At 37.4% G+C, this 23,031-nt stretch overlaps 2 protein-coding genes and 1 long non-coding RNA gene across 9 annotated transcripts in view; 1 reads left to right on the forward strand and 2 right to left on the reverse strand.

Moving 5' to 3' along the window:
• The window catches only part of sbf1 (SET binding factor 1), a 54,662-nt gene extending 53,782 nt beyond the window's left edge, over positions 1–880 (reverse strand). For all 7 annotated transcript variants that reach the window (XM_067428508.1, XM_067428507.1, XM_067428505.1 and 4 more), the window contains exon 1: positions 621–880. In XM_067428508.1, the coding sequence (XP_067284609.1) occupies positions 621–852 (232 nt within the window). In that variant the 5' untranslated portion in view covers positions 853–880. The remainder of the gene's footprint in view (positions 1–620) is intronic.
• Positions 881–3,116: 2,236 nt separating this feature from the next.
• On the reverse strand, positions 3,117–21,576 carry LOC137049539 (uncharacterized). The gene is made up of 3 exons (XR_010899635.1): positions 21,487–21,576; positions 8,105–8,153; positions 3,117–3,473 (listed from the first exon to the last, which is right to left on the reverse strand). It is a non-coding gene; the product is annotated as an uncharacterized lncRNA (long non-coding RNA).
• adm2a (adrenomedullin 2a) lies at positions 9,545–20,333 on the forward strand. Its single transcript, XM_067427660.1, has 3 exons — positions 9,545–9,660; positions 9,974–10,185; positions 17,156–20,333. Exons 2-3 carry the CDS (start codon positions 10,109–10,111, stop codon positions 17,562–17,564), a joined length of 486 nt encoding a protein of 161 aa, XP_067283761.1. The 5' UTR covers positions 9,545–9,660; positions 9,974–10,108; the 3' UTR covers positions 17,565–20,333.
• Positions 21,577–23,031: the final 1,455 nt, after the last annotated feature.

A 23,031-nucleotide genomic window follows, 5' to 3' on the forward strand; every position in this document is an offset into this window, starting at 1 on the left:
CTAAGGCTGTTTCAAAACCTAGTTTGTTGCCCACTAAAACAGCGTTTTGTGCATCACAGGTGGCAAAGCATGCTGTCTAGGTAGGCAACCTATTAGTTTTAGTCACTACCACAAGCGTCAGTGCCATGCTGCATCTTATTGATGTTTGTTGACATGTCTTATTGGACGAACTGGGGCAGCTTTTGAATTTCTATTCAATACAGGCACATACTGGACAATATTCCAGGCTGTTACATGACAAAGTGGCAAAGGTTACGCTGATAAATCCTTGCTAGAACAGTCACACCCTGGCAAAACAACAAAATAGTACCCGCTGCCAAATTTCTAATCATGAATCGTGTAAAAGTGCATATAGACAGTTCAGTCTTCGTGCAACTTCGGTCAGGTTCGGCTTTTGAGTTCGGGAGTAAAGATCCAGAGGCCTGGGACATCCGCGGCTGATAGTAACTCGCCCATCCCAGGCCGGAATCAGCTGTGTTGGGACTGCGTCCCTCTCCCTCCGCCTTCTGCTGTGTTTACCGTGAATAAACCGCGACTAATACACTCCAATCTAACAGATCAGGAGGAGGAGGAGGGGGAGAGGAGGAGGAAGAATCGCTTGCTGTGTCTCTCTCTCTTACCTCTCTTATCGAAATCGTAGCCGACTACCACGAAGTAATCGGCGAGCCTGGCCATCTTTTCGAGATCACGGCGACAGGCCTCGGGGGTGACTGTAGTCTTTCCGCAGGGAGACGATATTCCGATCACATTGTGAAGGCAGCGGCGACAGCAGCATCCCTCCAGCAGCAGTCCGCCGCCATACTGTCGCTGTGACTGTGCCGTGCCGTGCCCTGACAGCGCCGCTCTGCGCATGCGCCGTAAGCTCAGCGACGCAGGGAGGGGCTCACGGTCAGGGAATGTTGTTGCGTAGTCATTCATTAAAGTGCGTGTACAAGATATAGTGTAAAGGATGGTATTGGTTGTTCATGTTTGCTTGTTTTTCTAATATTGTTATTCTTAATTATTATTCTAATTATTCTAATTCTGTCCGACCGTGGTGTAAACTGAATTTTAAATAAACAAAAAAAACTCTAACATTACACTTTATGGAGAACCTTTATATTGCAATGAACCCAATAAGCTTCACCAAATTCTGTGAATCTTGAATGTGTCCCTAGGAGAGAAAACAAAATCTACTTTGATTGAGGTTATGTGATATCGGTCCTCAGAAGCATTCTTGAATCATTTAATTAAATAAAAAATAAACAAAAAGCATGCACAGTAAAAAAATATTGTATAAAAATTGTCCATTAAATTATCCAGTATTGATTTGTTACCTTAACGTATATGATAAAATTATATTAAAGGCTCTGCGTAGAAAAAATTCATACTAGTGCAGTAAATATTTGTTCAAATTAAAATAAAATCGCCTTATAGGCTTTTTCTTGAAGAAGGGAGCATTTGGAGAATATCGCCATAATATTAACATTTAAATTAAATATTATGATATTAAAACTAGCTAATATTATCATGACACTGTAACATCATCAAATTGCATGCAAATGTTTTGTTTCAATTTGCACATATTCTAGGTAGCTGTACTAGGTGGTCCTATTTAGGGGGTTTTACATTGCTTGCCATTGCTTAGGCAGAATCTCACTGATAGCATGAACACGTGGCTGACTTGGTGCGTTTTGCTATAAAGATTCAGTGTTTGGACAGTTGTTGCATAAATGCTACAGTTACGGGTCTCATCACAGAGGAAAAAGCTGAAAAGGCCTACCGGATAACCCGCCTATCCCACAATCTGAGGCCTGTGTCCTTGCCTGTCAGCATCCACACGCCTCCAAAAGAATTCCAACACTTCCTGTGTAAAGTCCTTTGACCCAGAGTACTTATCACAGTAGAATTAAAAACATTCACAGGGATGTTATACTGTCAGCCTGCCATCGACTCTGAATTTATCTGAATGTTTGCAGGAATGAAAATAACAAGCGCTTTCCAATTGACAGAAATGCCCCTGTGGATTGGCTGTATTTATTTATTTATTTATTTATTGTATTTACTGTATTTTCATAATTATATTATAATTGTTGGTAATTGTTCTAGTCACTGGAGTCCAAAGGAGTCGTGTCATTTTATTCGGTCAGGTGAATCACATTACACTTTAGCCCTCCATTGTGACAGCCCAAAGGAGCAAATTAATTAATAAAAAGTAGAAAGTCTTAAAAAGGGAGAAATATACAGGAGTGGAGTCTGTAAAGATGAGCTCCATCCCTCTTGTTTAATAATGGACTCAGGGATCAAGTTTCCCACAATGCCTTGAGAAAAGCAACATTAACAGTCATGAAGTATCTCGTACCACTGGGTCACCTCCATATCCAGTTCCCAAAAGTATCCAACCACACTATCGAGCCAAATGGGCAACTGCGTATCAAGAAAAGTGCATTGTGGGTTATTATATTTCCAACGAGAAGCATAAAAGGATATTTAGCTTGATGTTGCAGAATAATTCTACCTGAACACAAAAAAATGGCCATGTCTTTCTCCACTACATATGAAACAGAAAAGTAGTGAGAAGTTCACAGGAAGAGTCGCTTTGGTCCTTTGGTCTGCACCACGTGACAGGAAGGGCAAATGTAGACACAAGTTTATACGTAAAAGTGCTCTGTGTGTAGAGGTGTCTGCCTCCATCACATGATATATAGTCTATTGGGAGAATATAAAGCAGAGCTGTTTGAGCCGGATTTGAAAGTCACATGACATCCTGTTAACAAACCAATAGACAGGAAGAGGTCTCTTGGCTGATTAAAAATCATAGATCATCTCAGAGCATCCTAATCTGGAATATGAGGAATAACCTGCAAATATTGATAAAAGTGTTTTGGATGCTGATGCTTGAAAAATGAAAATAAATAAAAGATTTCATTTTTTTTTTCAAAGCTCAGTGTTTCAAAGCATAAAATACAAAAATTATATGACATAAAAAAGAATAAAGGGGTCATGAACTGTGTTGTTTTAGGATGTTTCCTGGGGTGCACATATAATGTTAGAATGCTTTTTACATCAAAAATTGTCCTAATGTATAAATAAAAGTAATTTTTCTTACCCTGATTTTAGCTCTCTGCTCTGAACGCTCTGTTTTAAGGGGCGAAAAGTAATTTACAATCAAAAATAAATGGCACACAATTATTTAAGCATTTTGTTTTACAGTAAAGTAACTTGCCAGCCAGACAAAACAAAACAAGGAAAAAGAACAGAAGGGTTTACGTAACAAAACAGTAATTGACACAAGGAAATAAACACTCAAAATTATATAACAGCAAGTCACTCTGCTAGACTATAATACAGCGCTAAATTACTACAACACACTGATTCATAAAAGACAACAGCAACTGTATTCTCTCCTCCTCCAGGTGTATTTCAAAAGATGCCAGTCCTCAGGTGACAAATCAGCAGGTGTGCTTCTGCATGTCCGATTAGGGCGGAGTCGCCTATAAGAGCAAGAAAGACAAGAGGGAAGCAAAAGAAAGCGAAAGGCACACATCAAGAAAAGTCTCCAGATGTAAAACAGTATAAATACAATTATATAAATAAATAATATGTAGTCATTATTTCAAAATAATAATAAAATAACCCCCAAGCGGGGTAATTATTCTTTTTATTAGGCCAAATTCCCTCCATTGGAGTACTCCATTATCAATCATGGCTTTCAAATAATCCCTATCCACTCAATTGGATCTATCATGCTCTCTCCTCTCCACCTAAAGTAAATATAGTATCTATAAAGTGCTTGTGGTGTACAGTAGTACATTGTAAAACACTATATAAATGCTTTATTCATTCATTCATTAAAGCAGCATTTGGCAACTTTTGCTCTCGGGGTCCCCCTACAGTTGGGGGACTACTGTCGTAAGCTCTGTCATCCTACAACAGGGGATGCCATCGAGCGTGTATTTGTTGACATGTCAACCCTGATAGCCCTAAACTAGTAATGCGCGGCTCGTCTCATAACCCGCGTACCCCGTATATCTATTTAATGGTCGCTGGTTGGGTGGCGGTTTGTAAAAATATATACAGTGGTGCGGGGCGGGCCAAATAAGTTCATAAAAGCGGCCCCGCGGGTTGGTGCAGCACTAACAGTTACCCTGAACACTGCAGGAGGAGTTCACATGCAGGTGTTCTTCTGGCGGCGCGTGTGAAATGTCTTCATCCCAGGTACAGTCATTATAGTCTATTGGTTATCGTTTTACAGAATCTATATGATACTTCAGTTCAATGTTTGAGTGGTAGGTAATCACCATAACAAGCAGGACAGCATCGGTCGGGCACGCCTCCTTCAGCTCACGCCAACGAGCAAACGCTGGTCACATGTTGATCCTCGTCCTGCCTTTAATCCCATCACTTTTTCGTTTCCTCTTATTGCTTTCCTCCAACAAAACCTTTTCTTTCTTATGTGTCTGTGCTGCTTCGGACATGACTATATTATCTGACGAACAAAGTTGGGCTCGCACGTCCGAATGTAAGGAAGTGTGTGGGTGTTGGTGGAAGTGACGTATATGCCGTAAAGCAGTCGAATTTTGTAGTTATTTTGTTCTCGGGTTACTACCCGAAACCCGAAGTTTAAAAGTACGATTAAAAACGATACAGACCCCATCAGGCTTTGGCAGACGTGTCATTCAACCTATTGTAAGTCGATGTATCATCACAAGAGTCTTGAAAATATATTATCAAGGTTGAAAAGTTACCTAGTGCTGCTTTAAGCAGCGCACATCCACGAAGTAAAAGAAAACGTGATTCATCAGACCACCTTCTTCCTTTGCTCGGTGGTCAAGTTCTGGTGCTCCTGCTAGTACATGTGCACTGTTGGTGCTTTTGGCGGTAGACAGGGCTCAGCATGAGCACCCTGACTGGTCTGCGGATATGCAGCCCCATGTGCAACAATGCACTGTATTCTGACACCTATCTATTAGAACCAGCATTAACTTCTTGTCTGTTACAGCTTGTCTGTTTGATCGAACCACACGGGTCAGCCTTCACTCCCCCACATGCATCAATGAGCCTTGTCCGCCCATGACCCTGTCGCCAATTCCCCACTGTTCCTTCCTTGGACCGCTTTTGATATAATGACCTCTGCAGACTAGCCATCACTATTTGGCCCTTGTCAAACTCGATCAAATCCTTATGCTTGCCCATTTTCCATGCTTATAACATCTCAACTTTGAGGACAAAATGTCAGTTTGTTGCCTAATATATCCCTCATGTGTCGTGATGAAGAGATAATCAGTGTTATTCACCTCACCTCAATGTTATGCCTGAATGATGTGTTGTTTTGTTAAAAAAGGCCAATATTTAGCTGCTATATGATCTTTATTTTGATTCTGTTCTGTGTATAGTAAATTTAACAAAGTTTTGACATCAAACATAAAAAATGAAACATCTTGTTTACAGATGCATTAGGTATTCCACCTAAACAAACATGCAAAACTGACAGAAGTGACATTTGACCAAATTCATTGACAAATTTGCATAAAGAAATGCCCTATTTTATACTTAATTATATATATATATAATTAAGTATATAGTATACTGTATATATATATATATTGTACAGTTTAGCACAAATATAAAAAATGTCTTTAACCAAGATACATTTACTGGAGATGCAAAATGACTGAAGATATTAAGTCTTGTTTTTATATAAGTAATTTAACTTTTTTAGTATTTGTGACTGAAAAGGTAAACTGGAGACTTAAAAAACGTTCTTAGGATATATTTGTCAAGCAACCAATCAATCAAAAAAAAAAAAAATTGGGTAGTAAAATAATGTGAATAAACTCTGTCTGCATGATTTTATTTTATATAAAGATTGTACTATATTTTATTGTAATTATATTTAGAAGTTTTGATTTTGTACGACTATATTACTGGTGCCTTGTTGATATGGATATGTTGACAATATTGTATCCAAAATTATGCTAATCTTAAAGCTTAAAGAAAAAGAAAGGGTTCTGTCGGGTGAAAAGAACCTTTTGGGTTCCCATCATGGGATCATTTTATCTATTTAGTTTAAATAAATTAATTTAGTTTTAATTAAATTTTTATTAATTAGTTAAACAGCTCGTAAACATACTTCATCACTAGAAAGAAAAAAAAAGAAAAAGAAAAACACTACTGGTCTCTCTCCGTAGAACCTTTTCTGGCATATGGAACTTTAAAATTGAGAAAAGATCCCTATAGGTTAGGTTCTATCTAGAACCCAATTGAATCATAAGTGTATACTTTGGCAAACCACGCTTGATTATGCTGCCAATAAACTATTAAACTTGAAAGTCTAATAAACTTGAACAATGAAGCTGGAGAATGTAACCGGTATACCTGCCAGATCAATCCTGTTCAGTGACAGGAATATAACGATGAGTCATCATGTGAGGATGACTAGTGACGTGTTTTTATGAGGCGGTCGGTGTTTGTTTTGATACACCAGCATTCATTCATCTTTTATAACTGCCAGGTATTTGATCCCACTATCACACAGTCTCGTGTCTTTGTCTTCTGGAAATATACATCTATTGTTCCCCTGCAGTCACACCCAAACACAACCGCTAAGCAGACTGCCATTCCCACACACAGATCCAAAGATATGTGTATGATAGCTGCACTGGCTGATGGGTAATAGTAACAGAACAGAAACAGAAGCCCTGTAAAACAAACAAGACCACTAACTGTCCATCCCAGCAATGCAAATAAACTTGATTGTGTGCCATAACAAACCAATTGCGTTCTCAAACTCAAACATTCGTAAACATGCGAGGGAAACAAGCTCAGTGGGAACAAGCATGTTTTCAAATGGATTTAGCACAGGGATTTACTGTTTCATACTGGGGAGGAAGACGAGTGAAGAGACGTCACTGATATTTCAGCAAAATGACCGTCATGGGAGAGGTTTGTTTTTGTGTTTAAGATGTTTAAGAGATGTTGTTTATATGCACTTTGAACGTACTGAGGATTTTCCCCTGGGAGATCAAATACACCATCACTTTCTGTTTAGATCTCCGAAATCTCTCATTACATCAATGATATTTATTTAGTGTAGTTATAGTTTTGTTCACTAGGGGGCAGCATACATGAGACATCCATTTACTAACCGTTATCTATCTATCTATCTATCTATCTATCTATCTATCTATCTATCTATCTATCTATCTATCTATCTATCTATCTATCTATCTATCTATCTATCTATCTATCTATCTATCTATCTATCTATCTATCTATCTATCTATCTATCTATATCTTCATACCAAACGTCAGCTTGGTACATCAATAAAAAATGCAAAATAAAAAAATAAAAAACATCATACATGTCTCATTCAGTTTTGTATTGAGTAAGGATTTTAAGTTAAGTTTAAGTTTGTTAAAAAGTATAAAACCCTGCAAATTGTCCCATAGGTACATGTTTTGCCACTGTTTGTGTCTGAGTGAGGAAAGAAGAATGTCATTTGAAAGATGTATTGAATGTATTATGTGCCAAAGCAATGGAAAACGATCCATGGTATAGCCCACATTGACTGCGCAGTTGTACTCACTGTGAAGTTTTGAAAAAGTTACCTAAATATTGCAAAACATTGTACATTGTAGTGTATTGATTTAGTCGCTGGAAGATTTTTTATTTTATTTTTTTTATCTCATCTATTGCAATTGAATACAACCATATCATCATATGTTTTGGGAAAATCAGCACAGTTTAATAATAGGCGGCTTGTGCTTGACGGTTTGAACTGGATTCATTGGCTGTGGTGAGTTACTCATGTGAACTATAATTGACACGTACAGCTGATGAGAGATCAGAGCGGGAGACCAATTGCTCTCGTCTGTGATTTGGCTCCAGTTCACAGTTCTGTTGTCACATGATTTTTCAGGATTATGCAAATGGTGGGACTTGCCAACCTGGTTAATTCTTAGGCACGTACAACTTTCTAGTCTCTCTGCATTAATCAGTCACCTTGGTTCATTATGTATATTCACTTTAGCTGTGTTTTCCAGTAACATACAAAGCAGGGGTAGCCTACATTATACTTTACATTTACTAAAAACAAACGTTTAATAAATGTCCAACACTGACCTGAATAAGTGACATATATTCCCATACCCACTGGATCCGTGAGACATTTCTAGAAACAGAAGATATGCGAGAAATGTGTTTAGAGTCACCATGAAATGAAAATGGACAGTTCTTGTTTTTTTTTAATGGGATATTGCCTTATATATTATGAATAAGTTATCATTTTTATATCATTTATGACACCTTCTCTCATGACGAGTTTACTGGCGCGAGGGCGGGGCAACCATGTCACTCACATGAGATCGACCAATAGCAAACCACAACCATCCAATCAATTCCCAGTGGATAATATCAAGTCCCGCCCTATTTGTTCTTGTTCAAGAAGCAGTTTTATTCAGATATACGTCGCAAAAGGGAAGAAAAGACTATTTAACAAAAAAATCCCATTTCATGCTGACTTTTACCTTAGAAAGCTGATGAAATCTTAAATCTTTTGTCTGTTATCAATGGCACGGTTGCTGCTCAAACATGGGCAAAATAACATAAAATCAAGCTTCAAGAGCTCGACACCTTTTGACACCTTGATTTTTCAAGGAAAAAGTTAGAATAACACAAATAGCTGGAGTTCAAAGTTTGTATGTCACATGCTCGCCTGGCATTGAACTTGCACCATGACGTAAGCCTAAGAGATCCAAGAAGAAGAAAATAGTAAGTAAATAAAATACTAAATAGTAATTATCATGACATAACCATTTAAAACAGTTTCACCATTTATAATAAAACATTGCTGTGAAATTAATGCATATTAGATAAACCTATGGCATCATTGCAGGAGAATAGCTACTTATAAACCCCCTTGAAACTAAAGAAAGACTGACCAACTTCTCCACTCCAACACATCCGGATATAGTACTTTTAGGTCTTTTTGTACTACACTTTGCAGATAATCTCACAGCAAAATTGTTAAATAAAGCGTTTGCTTTCTGTGACAAAAATGAAAGAGAATGTCTATCCAATCAATTATCGCTAAAATGCACATTGATTAGTAACATGCAAGGGTGCGTCCTGCCCTCCTGAATTTCGGGGGAAGTCAACTGGTCTCTAGCATCCTTATCCCCTCCGCACACTCACCCCAATGCTTAGAGATAAACACAAGGGAAGGGGTTTAGTGAGAATGTTCATTGAGTTACTGTTACCATTTTGCATAACCCATGTTGCATTTTGTTTTTGATCATCAGAATGTGGAAGGTCAGTGTCTCCAAGCAATGCAAAAACTATACTGAAGATATAATTGATTAAACTTCATAAAGATATAATTGATTAGCCTATACATTTAACGACCTGCCATAAAATGCCCTAATCAAACAAGTAAAAGTAATTGCATTTGACACCAATCAAGTTTGTCCATAAGAAAATGACTCAGTAGCTGTATAAGGGATAAGAGACACACCTTTAAAACTCACACTGTAGTCCCGCCCAGTCATATTTAAACGCGTCAATGTCAGCTAGACCTCAGACTTCATGAGAGTTTGATTTCGGCGAGCGCGTGCGCACCCGTGGGAACATTTTCAAGACAATTTCTTGCGCGTGGCACCAGATCTTAACCTGAGATAAAGGTCAGTAAAGTTTATTTGTATGATATACTAGTATACAAAAATAACGTTCTCAGAATGTAGGCTATTTAAAAAAGATAACTAAGGGAAAGGTGTAGGTTGTAATTAGTTGGCAACTAATTAGAGCTGATGGACTATTCGTGCACCCCTCTTTTTTTGTAGCCTATATAATATTTAATCACATAAATGTTTTACCAGTACCAATAGCCTATAGTATTTTGATGCACAGCAAGTATGCATGTGTTATTAATCTGCGCGGGGGGGATAATCTAATAGTCATTAATTAATATTTTCCTTCCCTTCCTTTTATGAACAGTTGAAACACCATAGTTCCCTGGAGTTGGAATTTTGGTCTAACTTGGAAGTTTCAGGAGCTGGAAATTCAATACTGACCAGGTGCATTGGAAGCCCCCTCCTGACCAAGGGGGCGTGAGAACATTATTCGCCCACGATGAGAGCCCTTTTCCCGGTTTTTGTGTATTGCATCAGCCTGCTCTCCTCACTGTTGGCACTACCGGTGAGAAACAGGTAGGAATCCGCCTTTTAATGGTCTCAGATTTGTTGTACGTCCCATTTAACTTTTAATTTTTATGCTTATTATTTAATATAGCAGGTAGGTAGGTGGCCTAAATGTGTTTTATGTGGTGAAGTAATCTAACCAAGCTCTGAGGGATAAATGAACGGTTGCGATGTCTATTGAAGGAATCGTTCTTTTGAATCGAATCTTCTTTAATGAATCCGCTGAACCGGTTTACAAAACCGGTCTGAACGATTTGTCAATAAATCACAGATTTTAAACCAAAAAAAAAATGTGTCTGAATATGCGAGATTCATTGCTTTCCTAATTGCAGAAATTTTACAAATCAAAATGAGTTGGCTTTGATACTAAATAGTATTTTATTAAAATGGGCCGAAACTTTTTTTTTAAACAAGACATAGGCTACATTTAATTAAGTATTATTTCTTATAATTATAAATTATATTAAGCATTTTGTGTTATATTAACTGAATAAGGATACCTAACATTACAATAAAATGCATTAACGAGGCAAGAAGAAACGGCTTTATTCTAAATGTTTTATTCCGCGACGACGAATCTTTAAAACGGTTTGTTCAAAAGAACCGAGTCAAAAGCGCAACTTCAGTATTTGCTCCTTCAAAAAGTTAAACACCTGTTAAAAGGCACAAAGTTTCCGAAATATTTCGAAGTAGGTTGTCACCAGGGATGTATTATATACAAAAAGAGTTTATTACACAAAAGGAGGATGTTGTGTCGCGAGAGATAATGGTTGCAGTGAACAAGGACAGTTAGGATGGTAGACGTGACTGCACAAACGCACGCATCCCACCATTTCATTCATCAACAGTTGGCTGCCTTGCCTCTTCCTTAAGAAAACTTGTATACAGTAACACTTTACTAGTAGTTTATAGATATAGCCTTCAGATAAGAATTTCATAGCCTTCATTATCAAAGTTTGCATAACAGTAACTATTTTAATGCTGATGTAAGAGTCACATGACCGGAGCTGTTTAATTCATTCCAGTTTGTGCTTGAAAGATGACGGCTCTCTCATCACTACAAGCGTGAAACATGTACATGTATACTTAAAGGGTCTATTGATAATATATTATTAATGATTAGGCTACGCATTTAAAGCATGGCAACAACACCTCGAATTTAAGCAGTCGAATTTGAGACCATTGGGGAAACCCAAAACCAATATTTGGATAAGGAACTGACTGTCACATTATGAAAGATTTCCAAGTACTGTTTATTATTGGATTTTCATTTCCTTTTCCCTACAATTGCCTGATCATAAGAAATTCTTTATAACATTATTTAAAAAGTTTTTAAAAGTTTCAAAAAATTCTATTATATCTTATTGTGGAATGTTTTGACTATGTTATTTCCCTTCTGTGACCAGGAATAAAACAGCTTGAATGGACCTTTATTAGAAAAGCTTGCTTCCAAAGAGTAAAAACCCAGATTAAATGGGTTCAGATAATAAGACAGCTTTAGCGTCCCCTTTTACATATAATGTAAGCAGCTAAAGTCATTGCATCATACAAATGTTTGGTCTCCTAACCTCCTACAAAACAAGCTGTTAGTTAATTTGTGCTCATTGTGTGATTAACAGAATACATTGTACCGCAATGCTTTCAGAAGCGACACAAATTAATGCACAATGTGTTTTTCTTTGAGCAGTGATAAACATTTGCATAATTTCAGAGGGTAGGCGAATAAGAAGCAGACTGAAGGGTGTAGGAATAGGCTATAATTCCTCAACAAATCTGTCAAAGTAGTAGTTTTCTTAATGTAGCATGTTTTTTCCCGAAAGCACATTTAATTGGCTGCAAATCTCTGAAATGGGATATGTAGTTATTCTTGAAAACCGCAATTTAAATGTATGAAGGCAATGACATGCTTTGTCAACTCATTATTTCTGGCTGATGACTAATGACAGCAGACAAAAGGAATGAATTTCAAAGTATAAGTGTCTGTGTGCCCTCTTCTGGCTGACATCTGTATACTGCGCTCATACGTTTTGCTGAACCGTACAATTTTCCTCATCTTGTTGGAAGACACAAACAAAAACTGATGCCTAAGGCTTTCAAAAGCTGTAATAGAATAGTGTATCACTCTCAGCCTGAATGATAAAATTAATGGGTAGTTTTTTCCCAGAACTTTTTTTCATAGCAACTCATTAATATCTTGTGACATTCTTTCCCACCCAATACTGTCACATGACAAACCATAATGTCAAGGGAAGGACTGTACTTGTCCTTGACATACAGTATTTACAGTATAATTGTGGCACCTGTATTCCGCATGCTTTTCTGCTGGTATATGCGATATTTGGTGAGGACATTATACTGATATTGAGTCACAGATGTCTGACAAGTTGATTTACAGTTACAAACCAACAATAAACAGCTGATAATACTGTGGTGTCAGGAAGTTTATGATTACTGCAATAATGTCAGGTGCCTTTAAAGAGACAGTTCACCCCCAAAAATTAATTTATTCACCCTCATGTCATGTCAAACCAATTTGAGATGTTTAGTAAGATGTTCACACTGCACTTCTGCATGCAGTGAAAGTGGCCGGAGGCTTCCTATCTCTAAAAAGCCTGATAAGAGCATTGTAAAAGAAGTCCCTATCTCCACTCTGACCTTCCAATATCTCTCCCTCTCAGTTTTCAGTGAACTCGACGTTCTTTACATGGACAGTGTTGTACATAGAACGTACAGCAACCTTTGCAATATCAGTCAGGGATCTTTATTGTTTAACATGCTGTGACATGCTGTCCCTGAACCGAAAATGTCGGTTAGTGAGCCCTTTCTGGTGGTTTAAACATGATTTTAGTCTCTGAAAAAAGCTACGCAAACATAGCCTATATTTTTCTCCGTTACATAACATCTTGAGTTTTTTTTTTTAAAGAGAGAATATGCAGAGACAGGAGCCAAGAGACAAAAGGAAAGTAGTTTTTTTTATTTGCTACGCAGCTGTTGGAAATTGGATCGCCCCACTATAGTGGGGTATATTTGCAGTACACTAAAGGTAGTTGCACCATATAGATATAGATAGATAGATAGATAGATAGATAGATAGATAGATAGATAGATAGATAGATAGATAGATAGATGGATGGATGGATGGATGGATGGATGGATGGATGGATGGATGGATGGACGGACGGACGGACGGACGGACGGACGGACGGACGGACGGACGGACGGACGGACGGACGGACGGACGGACCGACCGACCGACCGACCGACCGACCGACCGACCGACCGACAGACAGACAGACAGACAGACAGACAGACAGACAGACAGACAGACAGACAGACAGACAGATAGATAGATAGATAGATAGATAGATAGATAGATAGATAGATAGATAGATAGATTCCTCACTAACGGCTCTTTCAATGGGCTGCTATAAGTAAGCCGTCCGCCATATTGGAACAGTCAATGTCAGTCTGTGAACATTCGAGAGCAAGTTCACTGAGCATCTGCAACCATACTGAGATGCATGTACGAATCGATCTGCAATACACTTCAGCAGATGTTTTTGCTAAACTAACACAAGACGAAGGTGTCACAACATTAAAAAGTTACCTCAGTAAAAGTAAAAACCTGGACTATTGCCTGGAGTTAATACCATTTCCACATGAATCTGAAGTTCGCGTTGACCGTTCCAAGATTGCAGGCAAAAAAATAACCATTTATTTCTAATTGTGAAGAACATTTGATGAGCGACATTTGATAAGCTATAATCAGAATTTAAGAAAGTCGCGGTTACTGTCTGTTATTTAGGGCATCAGGCACAGCAATTTTCTTCTATTTTCAATTGAGTAAAATGCTGTTTGGTCGTCATATAAAACTACATATCATATTGATTTCCAGTTGTTGGAGGAAACAAGTCCTAAAGCTCACTCAAGTGGAAGCGTGCTGTCCATGATACGTTGGTTCACACTCAATGGGAAACTGGGCCGGTCATGTTTGGACTTGAGTCCTCCATTTACAACATAAACATTAGCATTTTATACCACGCCGCTTGGTCATTATTATTAGAGGCGAAAGGGAAAACTCATCCGTCAGGCAGAATTCCGCTGTGGATTAGTAACTAAGACCTGGATTCCTTTCTCCTCATCCTCATGCGGCATGTTTCCACTCTGAACAGAAACCATAAAAACCATAAAAACAAACACACAAGAGGAGGAAGGACATAAAAAGCCCCTAGTCAACGGCACACATTAACCGTTAACATAAATCACTTTTCCTTTTTTGAGTTTCACTATTGCAATTCAGAAGTGTCTTAAAGTGCCGTCCAATAAATATCACCATCAAGTATTAGATGGATGTCTTAAGCATGCAAGGCAGTTAAGGCTCATTTTCCTTCAACTTTACTAATAGACGTAACTAATATTTGAGTACTTCTCCAGGGTTATGACCGCGAATGACATTGCAGGTCCCCTACAGTACTGAGCATTTGTTTTCCTCCTACTGTTTCTGAGCATAATATTTACAGTATGTGCATTATGACTAGGATAGAAGCTGGTTTGAATGGAACAAACATCTTATAGTAATTAGAGAAGGTCACCTGTAAAGACTTTTTTCTGTCCAGCTAAATATAACCAGCTGATGACCAATTCACAAACAGCCATTACCAGTTTCAAAGAGGTGCAAAAATCCCAGCCTTACGGCAAGAACAAACAATTATAACACTGGGTTTAATAATACTGGTCTGGACACATCTGACCTGCCTCTCTCTGTGGAGGATCACAGTCAAACATCAGATCTACTTGTATTGTCTTCCCAAAAATTATTTCGTTCCCACAAGGCATCACAGGGTTTTCGTGGCAGTCCGCCAGTACCAAGCCCGACAAGACGTGTGCAGCAACGAGCATGTTGCATTTAAAAAGATTAAATCTCTCAGACACAAAGTCCACCAGCAAAGACCAGGTTGATTGCTCATTTGATAGAGCCTCAACTTTAATTCGACACAAAACTCGACTGCTCCTCTGGTTTCTGGGAGTGCCTGATCTTTTCAGTGCATTGCAAACAGAGTTTCTGCAAAACATGATTACCACCTTTATCCCAAGATGGGTTGAATTTCGAGGGGCAGGTGCTAATTTTCCTGGCTGAACACTATGCTCAGAGTAGAAATATCCCAGAATCACAGATCCTATTTCATTGTGTTCCGTCGGTTAAATGTCTCCAGGTGAGATTTTTAATTAGCACGTCTTTTCAAGTACATGTCAAGTGGCTGCCCTTATCAAGTTTATTCACAGTATGGATCACAATAGGATGGATAAACAGGACATTTCTAGCAACAACTTGCTCCAGCTCTTTGGCCAACGTCTAGGCAAACTCCCTAGCAATGTGAGTGAGTTTTGTTGATGGCACATTTAGGACGAGCCATGAGACAGGGTGGTCAAGCAGACATTTTAAAGGATTTGAGAAATATGGAAGTGTGATAATGGAGCCTCAGAGAAGGTCAAAGGGCGAATGGATGAAGTCTACGGGCAGCTTATCTCTGCTTAAGCATCTAAAAGACCTAGTTGGATCAAGCTCAAAGAGAAACTGATTCTTAGCACTTCGCTTTGATCATGTGAAGCTGCTGAGATGTAGTTTTTAGAGGTGTGGAGACTTAGTTGCTGAATTCGCAAGAATTGAAATACAGCATGGCATATTAGACCAGTGGAATTACATTAAAACGGGGGAAATTGCTATTCATCCAAGCCAATTTGGGTAGATAATTATTATATTTTAAAGAGGTGGTATTTTGGTTGACCACAATGCAAAGGAAAAAACTAGCCGGCTGCATAGTTTGCACACTGAGCAAGTAATCTTTCTGAGAAAAGATAAACAAATACATATATATATATATATATATATATATATAATATAATATAATATATTATACTAAGAATAATTTAAAACATAATACCAAATAAATAATAAATATGCCTAACTATTAAACTTTTGGACAAAAAAGAGTAACTGCAAGAATAACTGATAATTCTGGAAAGTTGAGTTAAGCTTGCGAGAACGTGCTAGCAAAAATGCCTAACACATGTCTGTGGCAAAGGCAGCATTACTCAGCAAACCTTTTCACTAAGTTTAGTATGACACCGTGAGATTAGATGGTGTGGTCCAACCTTACAATACACCCTGTCATTTCTCAAATTTCAGCTTTAGTGTTTTTGTATAAATGGGTTGCTGTTTTATAGTTATGCTTTCCCTTTTTTTCCGGAATTTATCATTTGGAAAAAGTACAAAATCAGGGATCTTTACGAATCACGAGGCTTAAATTTTTGCCACTGTCTTAGCGTGAACCTGCCATGAGCTGCTTGAAAATTCTAAGAGCGAGACCTGAATTAGTGGCCTGTGCAAAAACCAAAGGCTTCAGTGTCCAGTGTCATAATCAAACAGAGGGCAGATGGCCTCGGCCATTACAGGAAAACCGGAGTAAATCTAATGTGTTTACCGTACATTGAGTCCCAAAGAGTCATACCCTTTTTGAACAGTGAGCAGTTGACTTATTCAGAAGTGTGGTTGCAGTAAATGTTTGCACGGATGACCAAACTGCACATTTAGTATCAGCAGTAAATGACGCTTAATGTTGGATCAAGCCTTTTATGTGCAATAAATAGCTGCATAAACCTAATTTCAATTTAAGATTTTAGAAATGTGCCTATTTTATTAGATTTTATTTTAGTTTTATACTTTTACAAACGATATTATAATATCCAAATCAATTTTATTTTGGAGTTAATTAGCCACTATATATTTTTTTATGAGAATTAATTATGTAATAATAATTGTATAATGATTATAATAATATCATTTTTGTACATTGTGTATTTGAGATTGTACAGATTGACCAATCTGAATCAAGTATTCCAGAGTGTAATAAAACAACATTTACATTTAAAATCCTGTTCAAGTGCAATATTTATAAGTCCCATTTCCTTCTCATTGCAGGTTGGACTTCATGACAAGACTCCATGAGCTTAGAGAGGAAGGCACTATCTCTCCAGATGTTACTGAACGGCCAAACACTGACCATGGCGTCTCCATCGACCGCACCATTCTGTGGCGGGCCATCCTCTCCAGACCACCACCTCCAGACCTAACTGGAAACACACTCCACATTGGTCAGCCAAAAGCAGGAGAGTCCGGCAAGACGGGTGAAAGCCCTAGGCAGAGAGGTCGTCGTAACACACACTCGCGGGGCCACCACAAACATCACCACGGCCAACTGATGCGCGTCGGATGCGTCCTTGGTACCTGCCAGGTACAAAATCTCGGTCACCGCCTCCACCAGCTGGTCGGCCAAAGCGGACGCGAAGACTCCCCCATTAACCCGCACAGTCCACACAGCTACGGATGAGTCTAGGGGGACGTCCGGCTAAAACTAAGACCAAGAAAACAGCGTTACATGTATCTGTCCTGGTGTTTGTCTATTTTATTGCGATACTGCTGTAGTACTCTTTCCTGCTCTCTGCCTTGGTTTTCTGGAGTGTATACTGTGCCTTTTTGGACAGAAAGAACCTCTTGTTACTTGATTGCAAATTTTGAACTCAGTGCCTCTGAAACACTTTGACTTTGGCCTCTCATTTTATGGTACTCAAACAGATTCTTTATTTTGATATTGTCATCTTGTTAAATCTTCACATAAGAGATTATTCCGGGTTATGCCGCATTACATCCAGAATCATCTAAGGCTGTTAACTTCTACACCACTGATCAAACCCGCTGAGCCTTTAATGTGGATTTCAACAAGGTGTGCAAATCGGATTTCTGTCAGTCTGAGGGCCGTGTGTTCGAAGACTGAACTCCAGTGCTCTTTTAAGAAGAAAGCAGACTTTCTCTGATGGCTTCGGAGCTTGTTAAAGACCCCCATCTGATACCTTCTCACATGAATAGTTACTGCAAGTTTGGCTTTAAATCTTGGGTTTTAAACAATGGCGAATTGTGAATTTACAAACACAGTGGTCTCTTGATTGAACCCGCAAACAATACAGTAGCAATCGCCGCTGAATCCGGATTAACACATTGTTGCCTTTGCATGCTCTGTGTGGTCTGGCGCCTGGAATATTACACTTCACGTGATTTATAAAGTCACGAGAATAAGTCATAATCCCCAAGGTCTCAGTTTCCAGTCTGACAGAATCCTGCTGGGCTTTGCCACATTTCATAAACAGAATCACGACTTTTCAGAGCATTCTTAAATTGTGGCTATAATTCACCCTTAGACACCCATAACCAAGGTTACAGCTCCATAACAGAGGACAAAACTAGCAGAAGGGCTATATGAAAACCATTTCTCCCATCTTGATTGCCAATGAAAAGTCACGATTTCCTTACCCTAATGTGGGTCAAAGTGTTCAATGGTGGGTTTGCACCCCATTGACTTGCATTGTATGGACAAAAACTATTCTTATTAAATTGTTAATATCATAAATGCCCTCAAAAATATCCTCAACACACACTGACTGGCATAATTTAAGCAATTCGCAAGCTCATTCTTGTAACTCTAATTAAAGATTCTAGTTATACCAAAATGTGAGGCGCGAGCGTGCCAAAGTCTTTCGGGAAAATGTCCTTCCAAAAACACTCTCTATCCGTGTCATGTATTTTAAGAATTCCCTTTTGTTATAATAATCATGTCTGAATACGTGGGTGGATACACACCAAAAATACCCAGCAGACATGGGAAAAGTAGCCGTAAAAACCAAGCAATTTAAAACTTTTAGAAACTTCTCCTGGCTTTTGGGGGTCTGTGGATGTTGGGGGGAATGCTGTGAGACATCAAAGTGCATGTCTGAGGATTAAAATAGCAGGCGTAATCCTAAAAATCCTATTTAAACATCAAAAACTCAATTTCTACAGGGTGTCCAGACCAAACTCTCAGAAAGCATTAGGTTTCCCACTTTGTGGTTTGTATGTTAGGACAACTTGCTTTCAGATCGCTCCAGAAAGGCAGAGAACCGACCAAAAAACCTGAATTTACTTGATACCTTTCTGTTCACACTATACTGTTATTCAGTGATCTTTTACTTTCACAAAGGCTTGAATTTCAGTTGGATTTGTTGGTGTTGATAACTGTAAAAGTCTTTCTCTTTGTCATGGCTGATTCTAATGATGATAATAGGAAGTAGTAGTGATCGCTAGTGCTTTGGCGCTAATCTGCTCAAAGGCTCTCTATATATCCGACACCATTCTCTCTGCTGTAATCGATCTGATAAATGTCTCGTGACTGATCATTAAAAGGCTTTTAAACTGCTGAGAGCCTGGTTAATCTGTACTTTTTGTGTACATGCACAGGGAGAGCTTCATGTTGACTTATATATTGATCACATTCCTTTTTTTGACTATTTAACTCTCTATTTATTTATTGTCGGATGAGTTGTTGTGAACGTCTTGGTGACATGGGTTGAAACGTAACAAGTGCGTCATCTGGCTCTGATCGTTCTTTGTACGCATGTGTTTTCGTGTGCTGCCCCCATGTATTGCGTGTTTCCATAACCTTTGGCCCACTTTGAAGCCTTACTTGATTCATTAAGAATAACACAAGCATTAGCTTTCACGCTAATTTGGATGAGCACTGGGCACAAAATGTCTTCATGATGAAGGAACACAAAGAATGTTATGAATCTGTGACTTTTAAAGATGTCTGCGTGTGTGAGAGTGTGAACGTCATCCTGATCATGAGCTTAAAACTTAAAATGTTTCAGTCGATACTATAGGTTAGATGTGTTGTTACTACCATGCGAAGCACTTTAAAGCAGGAGCATGTTTCTATGTTTGTCACTTGAACTTGAGTTTTGTGTTAAGGATTTGAGCAGGATCTGTATGAATGTATGTTAAAGGGTGTTAGCACACTGAGTAAGGACGAGGTCAGTATCATGTACACAATCTTTTGTGAATCATATCATTAGGTTTGATATTTAAGTTAATGTATTTATGTTTGCATTTATGTATCTATGTCACCAAAGACGTTATTTATCACATACAGTGTTTTCTCACACCTCAGAGTAGGTGGGTTCTAAAAAATATTATATTTTGGGAAGATAAAAAAATTAGTCTGTCACGCCCATACAATGTTCTTTTTTTGTCTGTGAAATAAAGCACTACACAGTAGTGAGATGAAATCTGATGTGTCGTTCTCTTTTAAATGTGAACAGCGATTGTTTGTTACTTTGAAAGGACACACAGACGTCACAAAACACATATTAAAGGGACAGTTCACCCAACAAATTCTGTCATCATTTATTCACCCTCAAGTTGTTCTAAACCTGTATGAATTTCTTTTTTCTGCTGAACACAAAAGATGATATTTTGAAGAATGTTGGTAATCAAACCATTAATGGTCCCATCCATATTTTTCTTCTTCTTCTGTACTATGGAAGTCAATAGGGACCAGTAATTGTTCGATTACCAACATTCTTCAAAATATCTTCTCTTGAGAGTGGAATAGAACTGAACCAACATACAGGTTTGAGGGTGAATAAATGAAGAGTGAAGTAACCCTTTGAAGGTGCACTAAGAAAATGCATCACAGTTTAAAAGTTTGGGGTTACTAAGATTTTTTTAATATAAAAACTTGAAAGAAAGATGCATTTATTAGATCAAAAAGCTTCATATTTCTTTGTGGAATCCGCACATTATTAAATAAAGTATTAATTTTATCATTATTATTATTAAATTTTACTAACCCCAATTTTCTGAATTGTTGTATATCGATAAACATGATCAAAGTGATGTACAATCACATGGGTTAATATATATATATATATATATATATATATATATATATATATATATATATATATATATATATATATATATATATATATATATATATATATATATATATATATATATATATATATATATATATATATATATATATATATATATATATATATATATATATATATATATATATATATATATATATATACAACCCAGATATCAAATCATATTCACTTTTAACAGATTTGCTTAAAATATAACTCAGGTCCTCTTGTCACCTTGTATTGCACTTAACATTAAGTTACATAACGCATGACCGCCAAATACTATTAGCAAATATGTGTGTCTGTCTGCAATATCTGTCCAAGCTTATCTATTATCTTTATGAATCTAAAGAGCACTGGAACCGCTCGAACATATTCCTGTAACAAACTTTATTACACAACATTTCCCAATGCAAAATTCTGTGCTAATAAACCAATGATGCCCCTTGGCATCAGACACAACAAGTTAAACATTAAAATGAAGTTAGAAAGCAAATAAAATGCTCGTACCCATATAAATTCACCACCAAATTTCCACTCAGACAGGAAAAGTTGGTTTCTAACGGAACCATTAATAAGTGACCATGCAGGCAACATCACATGCACCACGCAACTAACAGCTGTGCAGACAGAAAAAGCAGGTCACTGTGAGATGGGTAAACCAGTCAGCTGATCATGCGATAGGGCGAACACAGTCAGCCGTCACAGGAAAAAATAATATTACTTGGTCATATGAAATGATCATATGAAACTGAAGAATGTTTAATACTGATAATCTGCGAAATAAATATTTCAAAAGTCTTTAAGTGCCCAGTTGTGGGTACAAACAAACAAAATCTATTTTAATACAGAAAAAGGTATTAATGTTTCATTTTGGGCACAAAGTTTTCAAAAAGCTCAATGAGATTGCACGACCATCTCCTTCAAATGCAATAGGGCCAACATACAAGTCCACCAATTGCATATGACCAAATTCTTATGTCATCTGACACCGTATACCTCTCATATCTGGGGACCAAGAGTGGGAATGTTGGTGGTAATTTCAAGCCAGGATTGCATCATTCTTAACATGTGACTTATCAAACAGTTCTATTTTTATTCCTGTCACAGGTTCTCATAAAAGATGGCCAATTATGTTTAAAAGGTGAATTCCTGAGGCACTTCAAAATAAACAAATATCTAAAAGTTCAAGGTTACAGAGAGCTGACCTCTTTTAACCTTTCAATGATGCTACGGGGTGTGTATGAAGTACACTTATGAGAAGCATTATAATATATAGCCCCAATATAACATTTATTTATGCCTACTGAAAATAGCTTTATTTAAATAAAATAAAGGCAAGTGTAGGAAGGCCTTCAGCTATTTGTATTTTGATATTAATTAAGCAGGGGCATTCAAACAGTGTAATTTTATATTAATTATATAGTTTTTTAATATTTTAAATTAGCTTTTATTTTTATATTTTCAGTTTTTATTAGTTGTAGTTTATTTTATATTATTAATTCCACTATTATTAATTGTATTATTCATTTATTATGGGTGTTTGTCATTTTATTTTTAAATATATTTAAATATTTTTATTCCAGTTAAGTTTAGTTCTTCAACATAAACTTATTTATTTAGTTATAATAGAGAGGAAATATTCAGAAACAGATACACTGGGTACAATTATGCTGAGGAAATTTACCAAATCTGGCTTAAGAAATGAACAAATATTGTTCAAATGTATTTATATATTATGGACTTCAGGGAAATCAGGGTGGTACCAGCTAAGTGTCCAAAGAAAATGAGTCAAATATAGACGCGCCTCATTTAACTAAAATCATCAGAACATGAACGCAGCATGCTGTATTTTGCAGTATTTCAGTAATTGGGTAATGGGTAATTATAGTCATTTGTATTTAAAAACCATCATCATTAACGATATATCAGCAGCAACCAGCATGATTTTCCATGCTGTGGTTTATTATCACAGCATCCGAAGCTCAACATATGCTGCTCTTCTCAGCCAGGATCTCATAAGCTTCACTGTGAATATAGGCACAATGTGTGGGA

Source organism: Pseudorasbora parva, chromosome 20 (assembly GCF_024679245.1).
Source record: "Pseudorasbora parva isolate DD20220531a chromosome 20, ASM2467924v1, whole genome shotgun sequence".
NCBI lineage: Eukaryota > Metazoa > Chordata > Actinopteri > Cypriniformes > Gobionidae > Pseudorasbora > Pseudorasbora parva.

Coding starts and splice junctions, on each gene's coding strand:
- adm2a (XM_067427660.1), top strand. CDS start 10,109: ATGAGAGCCCTTTTCCCGGTTTTTGTGTATTGCATCAGCCTGCTCTCC. Junction 10,186..17,155: donor GCACTACCGGTGAGAAACAG/GTAGGAATCCGC, acceptor TTCTCATTGCAG/GTTGGACTTCATGACAAGAC.